At 35.8% G+C, this 18,012-nt stretch overlaps 1 protein-coding gene across 2 annotated transcripts in view; it reads right to left on the bottom strand.

The window, feature by feature from the left end:
- Positions 1-18,012, bottom strand: part of LOC127836576 (translationally-controlled tumor protein homolog) — a 36,029-nt gene that overhangs the window by 11,258 nt on the left and 6,759 nt on the right. The window contains exons 2-4 of one of the 2 annotated variants that reach the window (XM_052363235.1): positions 14,183-14,256; positions 13,519-13,718; positions 4,115-4,239 (exon numbers count right to left, since the gene is read on the bottom strand). In XM_052363235.1, the coding sequence (XP_052219195.1) occupies positions 4,115-4,239; positions 13,519-13,718; positions 14,183-14,256 (399 nt within the window). Of the gene's footprint in view, positions 1-4,114; positions 4,240-13,518; positions 13,719-14,182; positions 14,312-18,012 lie in introns of those variants that run through there. The other variant, XM_052363234.1, reaches the window with a different exon arrangement.

Below are 18,012 nucleotides of genomic sequence, written 5' to 3' on the forward strand. Positions count from 1 at the left end.
AACTGTGAAAATTGGACATTTTGGACTTAAAACGGTCAAAAATGGCCATTTCACAATTAAAATAATATTGCTGATCTAAATGAAAGTGTCATTTGTTGAAAGAAAGTGTCAAGACAAAAAAATGTGATTTTAATGCATTATTTAAAGACCTTATCATATGATGCAGGTATCAAACGTGCTTAATTCTTAACCAACTGAATTTCAAAATTTTACTAGCTTGCGACTCGTTTTTTCACAATTTTCAAAAGTTTGCGAATCATTTTTTCAAAATTTTGAAATGTTTGTGACTTATTTGTATTTTTTACAAAGTGATGGGGCCAGGGCCGCTTCACAAAATCAGGAAAAAAAACCTGACATGTAAAGTATCTCCAATATTGAAATCACTTTAATTATCACTTTCAAAGTATTTGTAAGCATAAAATCAACAAAATTAATGTCCCAAATTAAGTCAAAAGAACGCGATATTTCTCAATTTAAAGGGACCGGCCCCATTCCCAAAATGATGAAGAAAACACACACACCGAGAACTGACAGTCAAGTGATTATCTACTACCATTTATACCATATTATTACTGCCGTAATTATTCTAAGGTTTCGGACATCCACAAATTATTAATATGTTTCGTGTCCAAAAATTTAGATACTAAAATGTTTAAAACAAGAGATGTGTTTATCAGAAACACACTGCCCCCTACTGCGCCGCTTTGAAGCCATATATTTGACCTTTGACCTTGAAGGATGACCTTGACCTTTCACCATTCAAAATGTGCAGCTCCATGAGATACATATGCATGCCAAATATCAAGTTGCTATCTTCAATATTGCAAAAGTTATGGGCAATGTTCAAGTTTTAAGACGGACACACAGACTTACGGACAGTTAAACTGTTATATGCCACCCTACCGTGGCATAAAAATTTAGGAGTCTAAAAATTTTGAGACACTCTAAATTATTAAATATTGCATAGACGATGGAATACGGGTTTGCAATATATATAACGTCCATTGTATTCACATCTAATATCACACCACGCCATATACACGGGTAAAAGTAGGAAATTCCCAAAATACTGAAAATAAAATCTGGGGGCCTGGGACCGATAGGGCCCCCGGTGGGTCCAGGGCAAGTGCCCTGGCTAGGGGTCCGGAGGCCCCCGGAAGCTCCTGCATTTTAGCTTATTTGAAACAAAGAAATCACTTCTCCTTAGCTTAAAGACACCTGTATTTTTAAGTGATTCAAAACAGAAAAAAACAGTTAGTTTGACTAGAATATATCACAATCTATTTCTTTAACATTTCATGTAGATCAAATGTGATGGGCAAAATCTTTAAGATAACACTAAACTTTCTCAACTATATACAAATATTTACAGTATAATATAGATCAATGAAGATGTTATAGCAATACATTTTCTGTCTTGTATTTTTAAGTAATTTGTTTTTATATCTTATCTAGTTATTTACTAATGATTTGATTTACACGTCCGGTAATTCTTCACATGCGTAACATCCTCGGCGTGAGACTTGAACGCCTTTTTCCCATTCATTGGTACTTGATCGTTTTGAAACAGATATCACAATATAATATGCGCTACCTGGAATGATTTTTTGTTTGTTTGTTAAACCAATCTCCCCATTTCTCTCCACTAGAGTCTCTTTCATGGAGCCATTCCCATCGCCACTTGTTTTTCACATCACTTTCATGTTCTTTTGTGTCGAACCCCGGAAGTAAATACATGATTTGGTCGTGTTTTTTTGGTTCCGGAAGTTATTTTGACTTGTCCGCCATATTTTTTTGAGAGATAAGACCGTTTCATAATGTCGATTTCCATTGATTGACCGATTTACGTAAACCAATCAAAATGCTTTTTTGGAAACCAAGTCAGATTCCCGATTAACTTCGAGTTATTCTGTGCGGTAAACCATTTCATAGACAAAGGAATCGTAAATTATCGGCAGATTTCGTCAGAATATTCTAATGAGGTGACGCCATGATGCCTTCTGCATGCGCGGAGGGTCTTGCGGGAGACATGTTATTTCGGGCGAATAGTGCCCAGAGGGATAGAACTATTCGCAAGGCTATAGAAAATGATAGAGCAATACGCCCAGGGGGATAGACTTATAGAGAAGCAATGGCCGCGTCGAATCTATAATTAGATATGGGATAACAGAACAGTGGCAAACCAATTTATCACGTCTGGAATCGAGCATTTTTTGTTTATTTTGTTTGTCGGCATTGCTGGACACATGGCCTACCCCCCCCCCCCAACAAAATCTCAATCGGATTTACATGATTCACGAAAACGACCTCTGAGAAGCCAAAAAATACGAAATTCCGTAATAATACGGAACACTTTCACCCATGCATATAGAAGAAATAATTTGTATATATTTGCACTTTAATCTAAATAATTTCACATGCTGTATTTTTGTACAAAAAGTTACTCCAAGGCTCTTTTTATAGACCAACGGGTTCAAAGGCGAGTATTAATTTTTTCCAATACTTTATTTGAATTTGTTTTCCTCTTGTAAATAATAAAAAATCCACCCTACTTTTCCAAGAGAGAATATGCTAAATTTCCCAATTGGTTTCCTGAAAAAAAATCCAAAAAATAAAGTTGCAGCCCTTTCATTCCAAAATCTGAACGTTCGGATAGCAAACAAATAAAATCAGTGTTGTGTAACCTAATGCTCCATTATATCTGGTTTTACAACGCATAAAAAGGGCCAATTCCATTCCTGGTGTATTTTTCCATCAAATTTAGTTCTCGTTTTTTTTTACCTGATTGTTGTTGTTGTTACTGAATTGAGTCATTATAAAAACAACTAATTTCACATTGCAAATTTCCCAATTTGAGGATCTCAACACTTATTTCAGGATTTAACGTGCTACATTTTCTCAATCAAACTGGTAGCAGTACTTTTCCCAATGGGACAAACAATCGCTGTAAAAGAACAATGGGCCATAGGGCACTCATCTGAGACCCGAAGTAACAAACTATTCTCAGAAGCCCAAGTCGAAAATAATGAATGTACTTAAAGTGATATTATCCGCATCTAACAGTATATGCTATGTTTATAGGTTTCTATTGCAAACGTTGTTTATTTTTGGTGTTTTCACTTCATATAAAAAATGTACACTTATATTTGTTAATGCAGCATCAACATACTAAAATAATATCACGGAAATCAAAAATTAATGCATTTGAATATCAACCGTTTGACAACTGATCATGCATGTACAATGTGAATCTAAATTTTGTTTTACAGATCCTTTTATTTTCCTGCAACGATATCTCTTCATACGACACACGAACACTAACTCCGATCCTAATAAAAAGACAGTTCCGCTCGGCTTAGAGGACTGAGACAGTCATGTAAAATATGGAATATAATATTTATTTTTTATAAACAACTGGTAGCAAGATGAGTTGGCAATTTGCAGATAATTGGTTAGTAACCACATTTTAACTAACTCTTTTGACCTGTTAATTCTTTTCAGCTTAATTCAACAGTGAAAAATGCGCATAATATCACTTTAATGAAACGTAAATATTTAACTAGAAACATTTTTTCCCCCAACTCGGCTCAGATATCCTTAAAACTAATGTTCAATCCAAGTTAAGGATGACTTTAAATGTGACTTCAGTGTCAACAAGCTTATTCTTTAATTTGACCTACATGTAATTACCTAGGTTTTTATCCCACATGACCAAGTTTCAAACACAACAACATGACCAATTTCAAGCACAACCACATTACCAAGTTTCAAACTCCGCAAGATATCAAAAGTTCAGAAAATTTTATCTAGAAAATGTGGAGCGTTAGAAAGGCTTCACCATAACAATACAAGGAAAACTACCCACCCCATGGCAGCCAAATTTTTCAACTTGCCTGAGCCATTTTCAACCAGGTCTTGTCAAATGAGTGTTATCAAGGTTTCGGTATAGCCATATATTAAAAACCGCCCCACCACAGATGGCATTTGTTTTCAAACTTTTGGATCCTCATTTTCAAAAGCTTCAAAAGAGCCCCCAAGTAGACCCCCTTCAATTAAAATTCTCCTCATCAAAATCCTGACATCAGTATTTTGACAATAATTAAGACCAGCTTACAAAAGTAAACCGATGAGTCGTCCTCCATAAGGTCTGTGAATTTCTTGATATTGGCCGACAGGTCTTTCTTGATGGTTTCAATTTTGTCTTTTGACGCTTCAGCTGTCTCTAAGTGCTTAATCAAACTGAAAAAAAAATACATGAAATTAAATTTCTTTTTGTTTGTTTTATATTTTCATTGTAGAAGACCCTTTCCTTATGGTAAAAAGTGTTCCACGGTCGGAGACATGCCCCCCCCAAACAGGGCTTTGACCTAGAGACCCCAATTTCAATAGGGGTCATCTACTGTCCAAGGCCAATGCACATGTGAAGAATCAAGCCAATCGGTCAATTTGTTGACGAGTTATTGATCTTAAACAATTTTCGCACTTATGTTGACAGTGACCTTGATCTTTGATCTGGTGACCCCAATATCCATAGGGGCCATCTACTGTCAAAGGCCAATGCACATGGGAAGTTTCAAGCCAATTGGTTGATTCATTGAAGAGTTATATATCAAAAACGATTTTCCCACTTATTGTGATATTGACCATGACATTTGACCTAGTGACCCCAATTTCAACAAGACTATTGTCAAGCAATATGGCCCCCTACCGGTGAAACACCACCATTGTCAGATTTTTATTTTTTTTATTTTTTTATTTGTTGCCATAGCAACCAGAATTTTTGACGTAGGAACAAAATGAAATGACGTGCATAATCTCCATATTGCCATCTATCCATGTTTCAAGTTTCATGAAAAAATATTAAGAACTTTTAAAGTTATCGCAGGATCCATAAAAGAGTGACAAACTGACTGACATACTGACGGACACACAGAGTGCAAACCATAAGTCCCCTTCGGTTTCGCAAGTAGGGGACAATAAGGGTCATGCATCTACTGTCCAAGGCCAATGAACATGCGAACATGTGAAGTATCAAGCCAATCAGCCAATTCGTTGATCAGTTATTGATTGGAAACGATTTTCACACTTATGTTTGTTGAGTTATTGATCGGAAACGAACTGGTAACCAAACTTTACTCAAGAACCAAGAGTATCAAAATGTAATGACCCTAGATGCGCCTTTTTTGGTTATATTATTGAAGGGAATTCTTTTGATTTTAATGGCAAAGTGTTCAAAATAAATACTAATATGTCATATCATGTGATATACAAAATGTAATTTAGGTATTTGTATGCAATGGATGCAAAAAATATTATAGGCCAAACTGGCGATAAACTTAGAAATAGGCAATCTGTCCATAAAAAACAAATGCGAGACCCCTAAACAAGACAGATGCCTTTAAGTAAACATTTAGATGAATGTTCACATTATGAACCAAAATTTAAAATATTTCCATTTTATAAGCTATTTTTGAACAGTATTTCAGCTAGGTTAGCTAACACGAGCTGTAAGAGGACAGCGCGCTTTACTATTCGAGTGCTTGACAGCATAGCGTAAGCCATCATGGGGAAATTGTTCACATTCAATAATCTTTTATTTATTTTTTTTTTTGGGGGGGGGGGGGGGGGGGTTGAGAGGGGGTATAATGTGGGGTGTGGTCATTTATTAGACGATCTTTCAAAAATAAAAAAAAGGAAAAACAAGATGCGTTTGTGAAACACAATGTCCCCCTATGACGTTTGACCTTGGAGGATGACCTTGACCTTGTGAAGGATGACCTTGACCTTTTACCACTCAAAATGTGCAGCTCCATGAGATACACATGCATGCCAAATATCAAGTTGCTATCTTCAAAATTGCAAAAGTATTCATAAAACAAGAGCACCGCCTTGCGTGTGCAGACCGCTCATCTATTTTTCTTTTTAAATGTGAAGGAACTCTCATTTTCAATCACAAAGAAGGGAGGGGTGGAGTGAAGAGGGGTGTATAGTGTGGGGGTGTGGACATTTATTACATTATCTTCCAAAAATGCGAAAAAAATGCAAAAAAATTCGGGGGAGGGGGGGGGTGTGGGGGGTGGGGAGGGATTGTGCGATGGTTGGACGGTATTTCAAACATAAACTAATAAAAATAAATATTTGTGTTTTTTTAACCGTTTCCAAAAAAAATAAAATTTGGGGGGGGGGTGGGGGTGGGGGGGGGGGGTATATAGTGTGAGGGTGTGGTGGTAATTTGCAAGACGATCTTAAAAAAAAAAAAAAAAATTGGGGGGGGGGGGGATTCGGGTGGGGGGAGGGGTGGGGGGAGGGGGAGGAGTGGGGGGGGGGGGGATTCTTGGGTGTGATGGTTGGACAGTATTTCAAACATAAAATAATAAAAATAAATATTTGTGTTTTTTAACCGTTTCCAGAAAAAAAAATGGGGGGTGGGGGGGGATATAGTGTGAGGGTGTGGTGGTCATCGTGAGAATTAGGGGGGGGATTCGGGGGGGGGGGGGGGCACGGGGGATGGTTTGAGTGGAGTCTATTGTGGTATGTCAGGTAAGAGTAGTTTTGTCAAAGTATCAATCAAATCTAATCATAAATAAAGAAGTTATGGCAATTTTAGCAAAATTTAATAATTTGACCTTGAGAGTCAAGGTCATTCAAAGGTCAAGGTAAAATTCAACTTGCCAGGTGCAGTAACCTCATGATAGCATGAAAGTATTTGAAGTTTGAAAGCAATAGCCTTGATACTTAAGAAGTAAAGTGGATCAAAACACAAAATTTAACCATATATTCAAAGTTACTAAGTAAAAAAAGGGCCATAATTCCGTAAAAATGACAACCAGAGTTATGCAACTTGTCCTTTTACTGTACCCTTATGATAGGTTGTGAGTGTTCCAAGTATGAAAGCAATATCTATGATACTTTGGGGGTAAAGTGGACCAAAACACAAAACTTAACCAAATTTTCAATTTTCTAAGTATAAAGGGCCCATAATTCCGTCCAAATGCCAGTCAGAGTTACCGTACATAACTTTGCCTGCACAGTCCCCTTATTATAGTTAATAAGTGTTGCAAGTATGAAAGCAATAGCTTTGATACTGTAGGAATAAAGTGGACCTAAACACAAAACTTAACCAAATTTTCAATTTTCTAAGTATAAAAAGGGCACATAATTCTGTCCAAATTCCAGTCAGAGTTACATTACTTTGCCTGCACAGTCCCCTTATGATAGTTAGTAAGTGTTGCAAGTATGAAAGCAATAGCTTTGATACTTACGGAATAAAATGGACCTAAACACAAAACTTAACCAAAATTTTCAATTTTCTAAGTATAAAAAGGGCACATAATTCTGTCAAACTGCACGCCAGAGTTATCTAACTTTGCCTGCCCAGTCCCCTCATGATAGTAAGTCAGTGTACCAAGTTTGAATGCAATAGCATTGATACTTTCTGAGAAAAGTGGACCTAAACGCAAAACTTAACCAAAATTTTCAATTTTCTAAGTATAATAAGGGCACATAATTCTGTCAAAATGCATGCCAGAGTTATCATACTTTGCCTGCCCAGTCCTCTCATGATAGTAAGTAAGTGTACCAAGTTTGAATGCAATAGCATTGATACTTTCTGAGAAAAGTGGACCTAAACGCAAAACTTAACCGGACGCCGACGCAGACGCCAAGGTGATGACAATAGCTCATAATTTTTTTTCAAAAAATAGATGAGCTAATAAGCGATTTGGGCCACATATATTTGACCTCTGACCTTGAAGGATGACCTTTACCTTGACCTTTCACCACTAAAAATGTGCAGCTCCATGAGATACACATGCATGCCAAATATCAAGTTGCTATCTTCAATATTGCAAAAGTATTCATAAAATGAGCGATTTTGGCCACATATATTTGACCTCTGACCTTGAAGGATGACCTTGACCTTGACCTTTCACCACTCAAAATGTGCAGCTTCATGAGATACACATGCATGCCAAATATGAAGTTGCTATCTTCAGTATAGCAAAAGTTATTGCAAAATGTTAAAGTTGGGCCAAACAGACAGACAGGGCAAAAACAATATGTCCCCCACTACTATAGTCAGGGGTTTTTTATTGAAAAAGGGGAAGACGCTGGGTAAAAGGGGAAAATCGAGCGCGAAAGAGACATATTTGGGGAAAAAATAAAAACTGTTCAGTTCAATGTCTATAACTCACCTACAAACTTCAGGTTTTTTTTTTAGAAAAAGAGGCATGTCTCTAACCTTTTTGTTCTTAAACACATGAGCAAGTATGATATTAAAGTCAAAGTCCTAAATAAAGTTGCAGGTGTAGATCTTATAATGGGAAATGTTTTCAACTGGGGCCGGGGAACGATGTCAATATTATGATTTCAATTTCATGATGAATGGTTTGACGATCTAGATCTGCTACAGTATTGGAAGGGAAAGGTGCGGCAGCTGCCGATAATCTACTTTCACTTTCACAATAATCCGACAGTATTAATCGATGTTGATTACATGTACCTCTGAATCCTGCTGGGTTTCAACGGTTTTTGATGATTCATTCTTAAAAAATGCGTCAACGCAAATAATACTTTCCGAGTCCGAACGTTTTATTTTGTTCGTGTATGAACGCCAATTGTGAGACTTTTTTCTGTTTTAACGTTTATATCTTGGCTTTCACATAACCCGGATGAAAATTCGACTGGTTTCCGGTAATTAATTGACGAAACACCCTTCTCTCGCAAGACCAGAATCCAGTAAAATAGTCACATGATTAATACATGTACGATTAGTTGCCCGGTTTCCATGACGTAATTTAAGAGCTATATATAGAATCACTGGGATTCCCAGATTTGAGTGTTCGTCGGGAGAGAGAGAGAGCGAGATCGTTATACAGGGTACAAATTGGTTAAGTGTCGACTTCCCAAAAGAAAAAAAACATTTCTTTGAGGGTAAAATATTATATTTTGGTGAAAAATTATATTTTTGGAGGGGAAATGGTATTTTTAGGGGAAAAATTCTGGTAGGGGAAGACGCCAAATATCGGCGTCACTTTCTTAGTAAAAAAAACCCCTGATAGTGGGGGACATAAAAATATTTATTTCTTTGGGGGGGGGGGGGGGGGGGGTTGAGTGGGTGGGGGGGTGAGAGGTGGGTAAAATGTGGGGTAGGTAATTTATTAGATAATGTTAATAAAAAAAGAATATACCGGCGGGGGGGGGGGGGGGGGTTGGAGGGGGGGGGGGTGAGAGGGGGGTATAATGTAGGGTAATTTATTTGATGACGTTAAAAAAAATGGGGGGAGGGGAGGGGGTAGGGGGTGAGAGGGTATAATGTGGGGTCTGGTAATTTATTAGATGATGTTTATGATGATGGGGGGGGGGCAGGGATTCTGGGTCAGGGCTTGGGTTATTGTTTAGGTGGAATCCATTGTAGTATTCAGGTAAGTGTTGTTTTGTCAAAGTAATAATAAAATGTGATAATAAATAAAGATGTTATGGCAATTTAAGCAAAATGTTCAATTATCTAATTGTAAAAGGGGCCATAATTATGTCAAAATGCTTGATACAGTGGTCTGCTCTTGTTTATAGGTTGGGGTCATGTTGGTAAACAAGTATGCAAAATATAAAAGCAATATGTCAAAGGATATAGGAAATATTTGGGGTAGTACGCAAAGTCTAACATAGATTTATCAATAATTTGCATATTCTAAGTATAGAAGGGGGAATAATTCTGTCAAAATGCTTGATACAGTTGTATTCTCTTGTTTATAGGTTGGGGTCATGATGGTAAACAAGTATGCAAAATATGAAAGCAATATGTCAAGGGACATTGAAAATATTTGGGGTAGTATGAAAACTTAAACATTTGCTGCATATTCTAAGTGGAAAAGGGGCCATAATTATGACAAAATGCTTGATAGAGTTGACTGCTCTTGTTTATAGGTTTGGGTCATATTGGTAAGCAAGTATGCAAAATATAAAAGCAATATGTCAAAGGATAAAGGAAATATTTGGTGTAGTATGCAAAGTTTAACATAGATTTATCAATAATATGCATATTCTAAGTATAAAAGGGGCAATAATTTTGTCAAAATGCTTGATACAGTTGTATGCTCTTGTTTATAGGTTGGGGTCATGATGGTAAACAAGTATGCAAAATATGAAAGCAATATGTCAATGGACATTGAAAATATTTGGGTTAGTACGCAAACTTTAACATTTGCTGCATATTCTAAGTGGAAAAGGGGCCATAATTATGACAAAATGCTTGATAGGGTTGTCTGCTCTTGTTTATAGGTTGGGGTCATGTTGGTAAACAAGTATGCAAAATATGAAAGCAATATGTCAAGGGACAATGAAAATAATTGGGGTAGTACGAAAACTTGAACATTTGCACGCTAACGCAGACGCAGGGGTGAGTAGGATAGCTCCACTATATCTATTTCATACATAATAGAAGAGCAGCGTTTTTCCTCTATATAAAGTTGGTACCGTAAAACGGCACCATTCCCAATGAGACCATTTTTCCCAATTTCAAAATAAAAATTCCCAATTTCAAAAATAAAAATTCCCAATTCACAAAAAAATCACCAAAGATTTGCATACGCACATGTAAATCCCTTTTGTCAAAACATCGCAGTCTAAACAATGAGGTCAGTATACCGGCTAAGCGTGTTTTCACAACACCCAACACTTAATCCAGTTTTGTCGGAATGTCCGGATTTTTTGTTTACTCAGTACTGTATACAGCGTACAATAAATGCTTCAATAATGAACAATCGAAAAGACCGTTACGATAAAGATACAGCATGTTTAATGGAAATTAATTTTTTAATTTAGTTAAAATGAACAACAAATTTTAAACCGAAATTAAAAGATTTCAATTGTCTCTACGCTACATAGTTTTTATACAAAAATCAATACGCCTATGCTTACCATGCGATAACGTGACGTTATACATGAGCGGCTTAATTTTTGCGTGCTTTTGTCTAGACAAAGGAAATATGCATGTGTACTGTTTATTTTGATAACGCCGCATTAACATGAAGATTGAAAAGTATGCTTTGAATTACAAATTTAATAACGGTCATTTGATAATGCAACCAAACATTTACAGTTTTAGTTAATTAATTAAATACTTATTTGTAAAAACGTTTACGTGTCGAAATACAAAATAAACCTTTTGACAATATTAAGCATGAAATGTACAATTTCCACAAGGAATGCACCAGGTTGCCATCAGCAGTCTTCTTAGTAAATGCGATGATTTTTTCGTGCAGGAGTACACTGTAATGACTGATAAGTGTGGTAGGTATAGCAACGCCAACAAACTGGCACAAAGCCACTGAAATTATCCATTGGTAGTGAAAATGTGCAGGGCTCGACACTAATGGTGGTCCGTTGACCCGGGGTCAGTAAAAAATAGGGAGGACCGGTGAAGCTAGAAATTTAGTTGATCCGTCGGACCAGATAAACATCCTGGCCAGCTTATTGTGAAATACTGGTGCAAAACCGTTTTCACCAATAAAACAATTTTATATGTTCATAATAAATCGATAATTTCATCATTATTTTATGGGCCGAGACCGGGATAAAAATAGCAACATATTGGAAATTCTAATTTTTCTACATGCCCGAATTACAAAAACCTGTTGTCGGATCAAAAAATATATTTGCGTTCCGCAAATGTCTCCGGACTTTGCCCTGATCGATACACAAATTAACATAAAATTCGAAGCGTTCGGATCGAGAAATGAAAAAAATGGTATTTATTATTTTGAAAAAGCAGCAATAATCAGCATTTTATCGATCCTAGTACCATCAGAATATACTTTGTTTACCGTGCGAATGTACACTGGAGGGCGCTGAATAATGTTTTAATATTGCCGGAGAGTAAACGTGCGTACTTTCAAGATTACAATTTTTGAGATGTAATAATACAGAGATTTGATTCTGATGCAAACTAAAGCTGGACTTACTGGTAGTTGATTAAAGATTAAGGTACAAAAATTGTTTTCTGGTTGAATGAAATAGTGTTTAGCATATGTGCTAGAGTTATGTTATTGTACCATGTGTACAATTAATATTAAATTAATACAGTATAGTTTTCTTTTTATAAATGCACAATATATTGTGTATAGTCCGGAAAGTAAGTTGAAATTAAGTTAAAATTACAGAAATTGTCGGACCACTTGAAAACTCGGGAGGACCAGTAATTTCTGAAAGCTGGTGGTCCTTTGGGTCAGTAGGTAAAAAAAAGTGTCAAGCCCTGATGTGTATTCACACACAACTGTTTCACAATCGTTCGCATCTTCAGTGCCTTGTAACCAATTTTGGTGTTAAACGAGAACAGCCAAACAAATTACTGGTGCTGATTATCACTCGAGCATTTATAAATTTCGGACTTTAAAAATTGGGGAATATATATTAAATATCAAGTCCAGTGCATAGTTGTCAGATGTAGATAATAGCAGCGTTTCATCGATGGTAAAGTCTACTGATGCAAACCTCGTTCAATCAGAGGCAGGTTATCTTACAGAACCTGAGGCCACAAGTCATAATTTAGACAGTTCATACTCTCAAGCACGGTTTCAGTAAAATAGTGTTGTTTAATAAACTCATTGTTTAGTGTTAAAAGAAACAATATTTTGTAGGAAATCACTCACCACATTGATGTCAATATGCAACTTATTATTTGTACATGTTTTAAAACGGTTTCAGCATAATTCATAAATTTCCCAATTTGGATGAAAATGCCGCTAATTTTCCCAATTCCACCGGTACCGGTACCATTCCCAAAGTGGTGAGGAAAAACGCTGGTCGAGCTAAAAATGTTTTTACTAATTAATATAATAGCCACACTCTAACCATATATATTTGATTATTTTTTCCAGAGTAGATTTTTCGCTATAATTGGATTATTTTCATTCAAAATGATGTTTTACTAATTAATATCATAGCCATATGCTAACCACCTGTGACGTAATCCACTACTAAATATGTTCAAATGATGCTCCTGGTGCTCAAAACTGGCCATGTTCGATATTATAATTTATCAATAATAATCATTTAATTTTAATAATAGTTTTTTTTCAAAATTCAAAATCGGGTCTGGTTATCGGCCCAGTTACTAATGGAAAAAAGTATATTTTTTTTACAAATGGGAGCTAAAAATGAGAAATAAAAACAGTGTTTTTTTCACCATTTTGGAAATGGGGCCGGGTCCCTTTGAATTGGGAAAATTCGCGGCGTTTTGACTAAATTTGGGAAATTAGTGTTATTGTTTTGCTAACAAATGCTTCAAAATTGAGGATACAAATGTGTCCAGTATTATATTTACTACGGTTGATTTCATATGGATGGGAGATGAACAAAATATTGCTCTAAAAAAAAAAAATCCATTCCATTGGGATTTTTTAGCTCCCATTTGGGAAAAATATATACTTTTTTCCATTGGGAATAGGTCCGGTAACCGGACCTGAATTTTAATGAAAAAAACACTGAAAACACTGACAATAAGCTCCTTTTTGGCCATACTTTTTCATGTAGAGTTTAAGGTATCCCTGGAGGTCCTTTTTCTTGGGGAACCCTGCGCTCTCATCCTTGAGTTTGTGGTAGATGACAATATCGAGTCCCTTCTCCAAGCCCGGGTCCTCCAGAGCCTCCTCCTCCTCCTCTGCTGACGGGTTGCCACCAAACGCAGACGCATCAATAGACTCTCCCTTCTTCTCTATCATCTACTCAACACACAGACGTGCAACTCAATATGGGCAATAGTCAAGTCCTACAATGTTCACAGCTTCTGTCATTTACTTATAGAAACATGCAAAAGAAATTCAGTATTTACAAAAACATGAATTAACTCATTCCATACTACATTTACAGCCTTATCTCTCAGCAACCCCTATTAGTAATAGCCTTATCTAACCCTAGATACCGGTAATCAGTGCCCTCATATAAAGCTCTGAATGGCTTACAGATTATTGTCCCCTACCGGTTTCACCGGAGGGGACTTATTGTTTTTCGCTCTGTTCGCCAGTGTGTCACACTTTTCTGGATCCTGCGATGACTTTAAAAGTTCTTCATAATTTTTTCATGAAACTTGAAACATAGACAGATAGCACTATGGACATATTAAATGCACATCATTTCATTTTGTTCCAATGTCCTGACTCTGTCATATAAACAAATGTTCACATACTTTGGCATGTACTTTAAGGATAAATCCATCTTCAACCTCCTCCACTCTGAAAGAGTCTGTGAACAGTTCATCGTCTGCAAGAGAAAACACAAGCATAATTGCGGCAGTCTGCATAATTAACTAATTGCCTGATTGCCAATGCGAAGAAATCTCAGCTTTGGCAATAGAAACCTTGTCTGTCGATTGCCTGATTATCGATAAAAAAATCCATAGTCAGAGCCCTTGCTACACTTTGGGGGATTGGGGCCGGGGCCCTTAGAGGGGGGAATTTCGCATCGTTTTGGGCAAAAAGGGGAATTTTAGAAGATCTTTTCACCAACCATTCAACACCTAAAACTACTATATTTCAATGTGATTTACATAAATATACATTTAATCAAAGGTAAGTAGCACGATTCCAGTTGGCAACATAGGTATAAAAAAAAATTTTTTTTTGGTGGGGGGAATTTTTAGCTGAAATAGGGGAAAAAAGTATATTCGGCGGTAAAAAAAGCAAAACGAGGGCCCTGATAGTTCGTTAATAAACCAACAAACTATCAATTTACGCATTTCAGAGGTGACAGTTAACAATGACACGAATTGGTTTACTTCCCTTAAAATACGACATTCACTACTAAATCAAGTTTGGTTAAGGTTCATGTAAAGTGTAAAAAGACGAATTCTTCACATAGGAATACACCAATAAATATTATGGGAATAAATTTAATTTATATGTCAATAGGCTTGTAAATACTTGTAGAAACAGATCAGTAAAGGCTAATAAAAAAAATAGGATGCAAAATGTTGCTTTTGACGAAATATACAGTGCATGCAGGAAATTATCAAAATAACAAACGGAGTTAAATTGAACAAATTCCTTTGGTCAAAATATTGTGTACACTTAATGATAGGTACTACAAATGAAAAGTCCACACAACACACACCAACAATCCTAAAATATGCAAAAGAAAAACATCAAAAACTGTCAAAAGTTAACAAAAAAAATGGGAACTACTTTAAGTAAAGATGGACTTTCCAGTGAACCTTCATTTTCAAATTTACTTATTTACTCTAAATACAGTACTCATTATAGTCACAAAATGACAGAATTACAAAAAAATAAACTATATTAACAAAAGGCAAACACTTTTATTGTTCATTTGAAATATATAGGACTCAGAAAGACGACTAATTGCAGGGGACAAAAATATTCATAAACTGCACTCGTCCTGCAGGACGAGTGCATTAAAATTTTCACTCGTCCTGCAAACACACGCACTCGTCCTTCAAATATGTGTGAAATAAAGATTGCAAAGGGCTGATATGACTTATAATATTTCCTAAAGTATATCACTGCTAAGCAGTGAAATAAGTTACTTTATTTATGAGGAACACAAAATAAATATTTTTTTCTAATGCTCGCGTGCTTACCGTTTCGGACGTTTGAACATCGCCCCCGCCCCCTTTTAAGAACGCTCGTATGGCAGACATTTTTCAAACGAAATTCAGACTGGTTTAAATCTGGTTTAAAACCGTACTTCGCGCTTAAATAATTCTTTAAAGTCAATACTAACAGTGACTGCAGTCGCATGGTTCCCTGTCAACATGTACGCGCAAAGCTTACACCAAAAAGCCAATATTTACTCGGGACACAAGTCTCGCATAACAGCACGCACCTGCTGTATAAAATTTACAATTACAATTTCCGTTTCATTTGCATTCTACTTTCGGAATAGATATGCTTTTAGAAAATGATTTTATAAAATGAAAAGTAGTCTTACTGGTCAGAAAATTCATTTTTAACATCAGCTTTTTTTCACTCGTCCTGTAGGACGAGAGCTTTAGGGAAATTCACTCGTCCTTTCAAGATTTCACTCGTCAATACGAGCGGACGAGTGGAATTTTTGTCCCCTGAATTGGATACCTTAAAACAAATTACAACATGTTTTTGTCACAGCTTGAACACCATACACTTTCGTCAAACATGTGGGGCATAAAACATCCGGTTTCTAGGAAGTCGACATAACAATATTTTGATCAACGATCTAGGCATAATATTTGTGGGATCTGAAAAATGAATTATACACATGTTGGGCACACGTTCATATTAAACCAAGTGAACACTTACCTTTCTATAAAAACCTTTGCATTGATCAAAAATGCATTTGTTATTGTCTTGTCATGTTTACTTCGTTTACTTGTTCAGGTAGCCATTATTTGCCGGAAGTATATTCAAAAAATTTTTTTTTTTTTAATTTCAACAATTTATAAATTATTACCGATCCATTTGTTCTTCAATTTTTATAATTTGTTTATGAGGTATTTTCAAGCTATCTAATCGAATAAATATAATATGTAAGCATCATTTAACAAATTCGTAAATGCGGATCAATACAAACTGCTGACCAAGATGGAGGACAGATGAAATTAAATCGGGAGGAGACTCAAATGTATCAAGATTCTATTGAATTAATGAATATCACGTTAGCGTCATTGTTATGGAGATATTATAGGAAAATGATATAGTTTCATGAAATATATTTTATAACATCATAGCTCCTCTTGATCGCATGCTATGCAAGTGGAAACTTAGACTTAAATCTATAAATAGAAACTCATGGGATAAACATATTCATTTTGAAATACGCATAGTGTCGTTGTGGGGCTTTATTGACGCAATTTAATGGTAGTAGTACCTTAAATATAACTGGCCTATACTGTTGGTGGTTTTATTTGGTTCATGTGTTTTTTTTAATAAATTTGAGATTTGCCATACATTGGAATATTTTTGCTAATATTAACATTGTGTTGTTTTTTTTAAATGTAAACATATATGGAAATAATATGTAATTATTTAAACCATATGTAAATTTCATTTATTTATTTTGGGTATTACTGATCATTTTTATATTTTTCAATTTCTTCAATGTGGGGTCATTTTGGCACTTAACATGAACCTTAAGAGTTTAGAACCTTCAACGGACTTCGAAATTAGCACACACCCGATCGCCCTAGATGAGTAAAACTACTGCCAGGCAGATAAAAAATCTAGTCGATCGGGCATTACTAATTTAGAAGATAGTTCTTCTTGAATGCTCTGAGCTTTTATGAGTACATATGTACAGCTCATAGTTCTTCTTGGTAAAATTAAAATCAATGTAAAAAAAAAATGTCTCACATATGTCCATAAAATCGAGTTAAATCAACCTAATACATTGTTACAACCACAATACCTGTTGCAATGGACACCAATTTGCGTGTATTTTGTTGAGAAATGCTCAAAACATAAACTTGATAACAAATCGTTCATGGCAGAAGTTGTAAATTGTCGATTTGAGCAAAGCAAAAGGTTACACTGCACAAATTGTTTTCACTGTAGTATCTGACGATGTCTTGTGGTAGCAGTTGAAATTGTATTGCGCATAACAGTGTAGTTTGAATTATGACACATTCTTATTACTGTATTCTCGCTGCGATCGGATAAGTGGCAGAGTCCGTGCTTTTGGATACGGCATTGTATAAACAGTTATTGCGCTGTATGCTAATTGAACTGAAAATCCGGAAAAAATCTGGATGTAGTGTCGGGTGTTCTTACATGCTTAGCAAGTCTACCGCCCTGTTATTTACTCTGCGGTGCATTGACAAAGGGATCAACACGTGCGAATGTCTTTTATAAGGCAATAGACCACTTCAGAGCTGATGAGGGTACTGATTATCCAGGGGTAGATACAGCTATTACTGAAAGGGGTTGCCTAGAGATAAGGCTGTAGTATGGAATACTTAATAAATATTTTATTTTTTCATGCTATACAATTTAGTACTTAATTAACGGAATGAAATAAATATTAGCA

Source organism: Dreissena polymorpha, chromosome 6, assembly GCF_020536995.1.
Source record: "Dreissena polymorpha isolate Duluth1 chromosome 6, UMN_Dpol_1.0, whole genome shotgun sequence".
Taxonomy (NCBI): Eukaryota; Metazoa; Mollusca; class Bivalvia; order Myida; family Dreissenidae; genus Dreissena; species Dreissena polymorpha.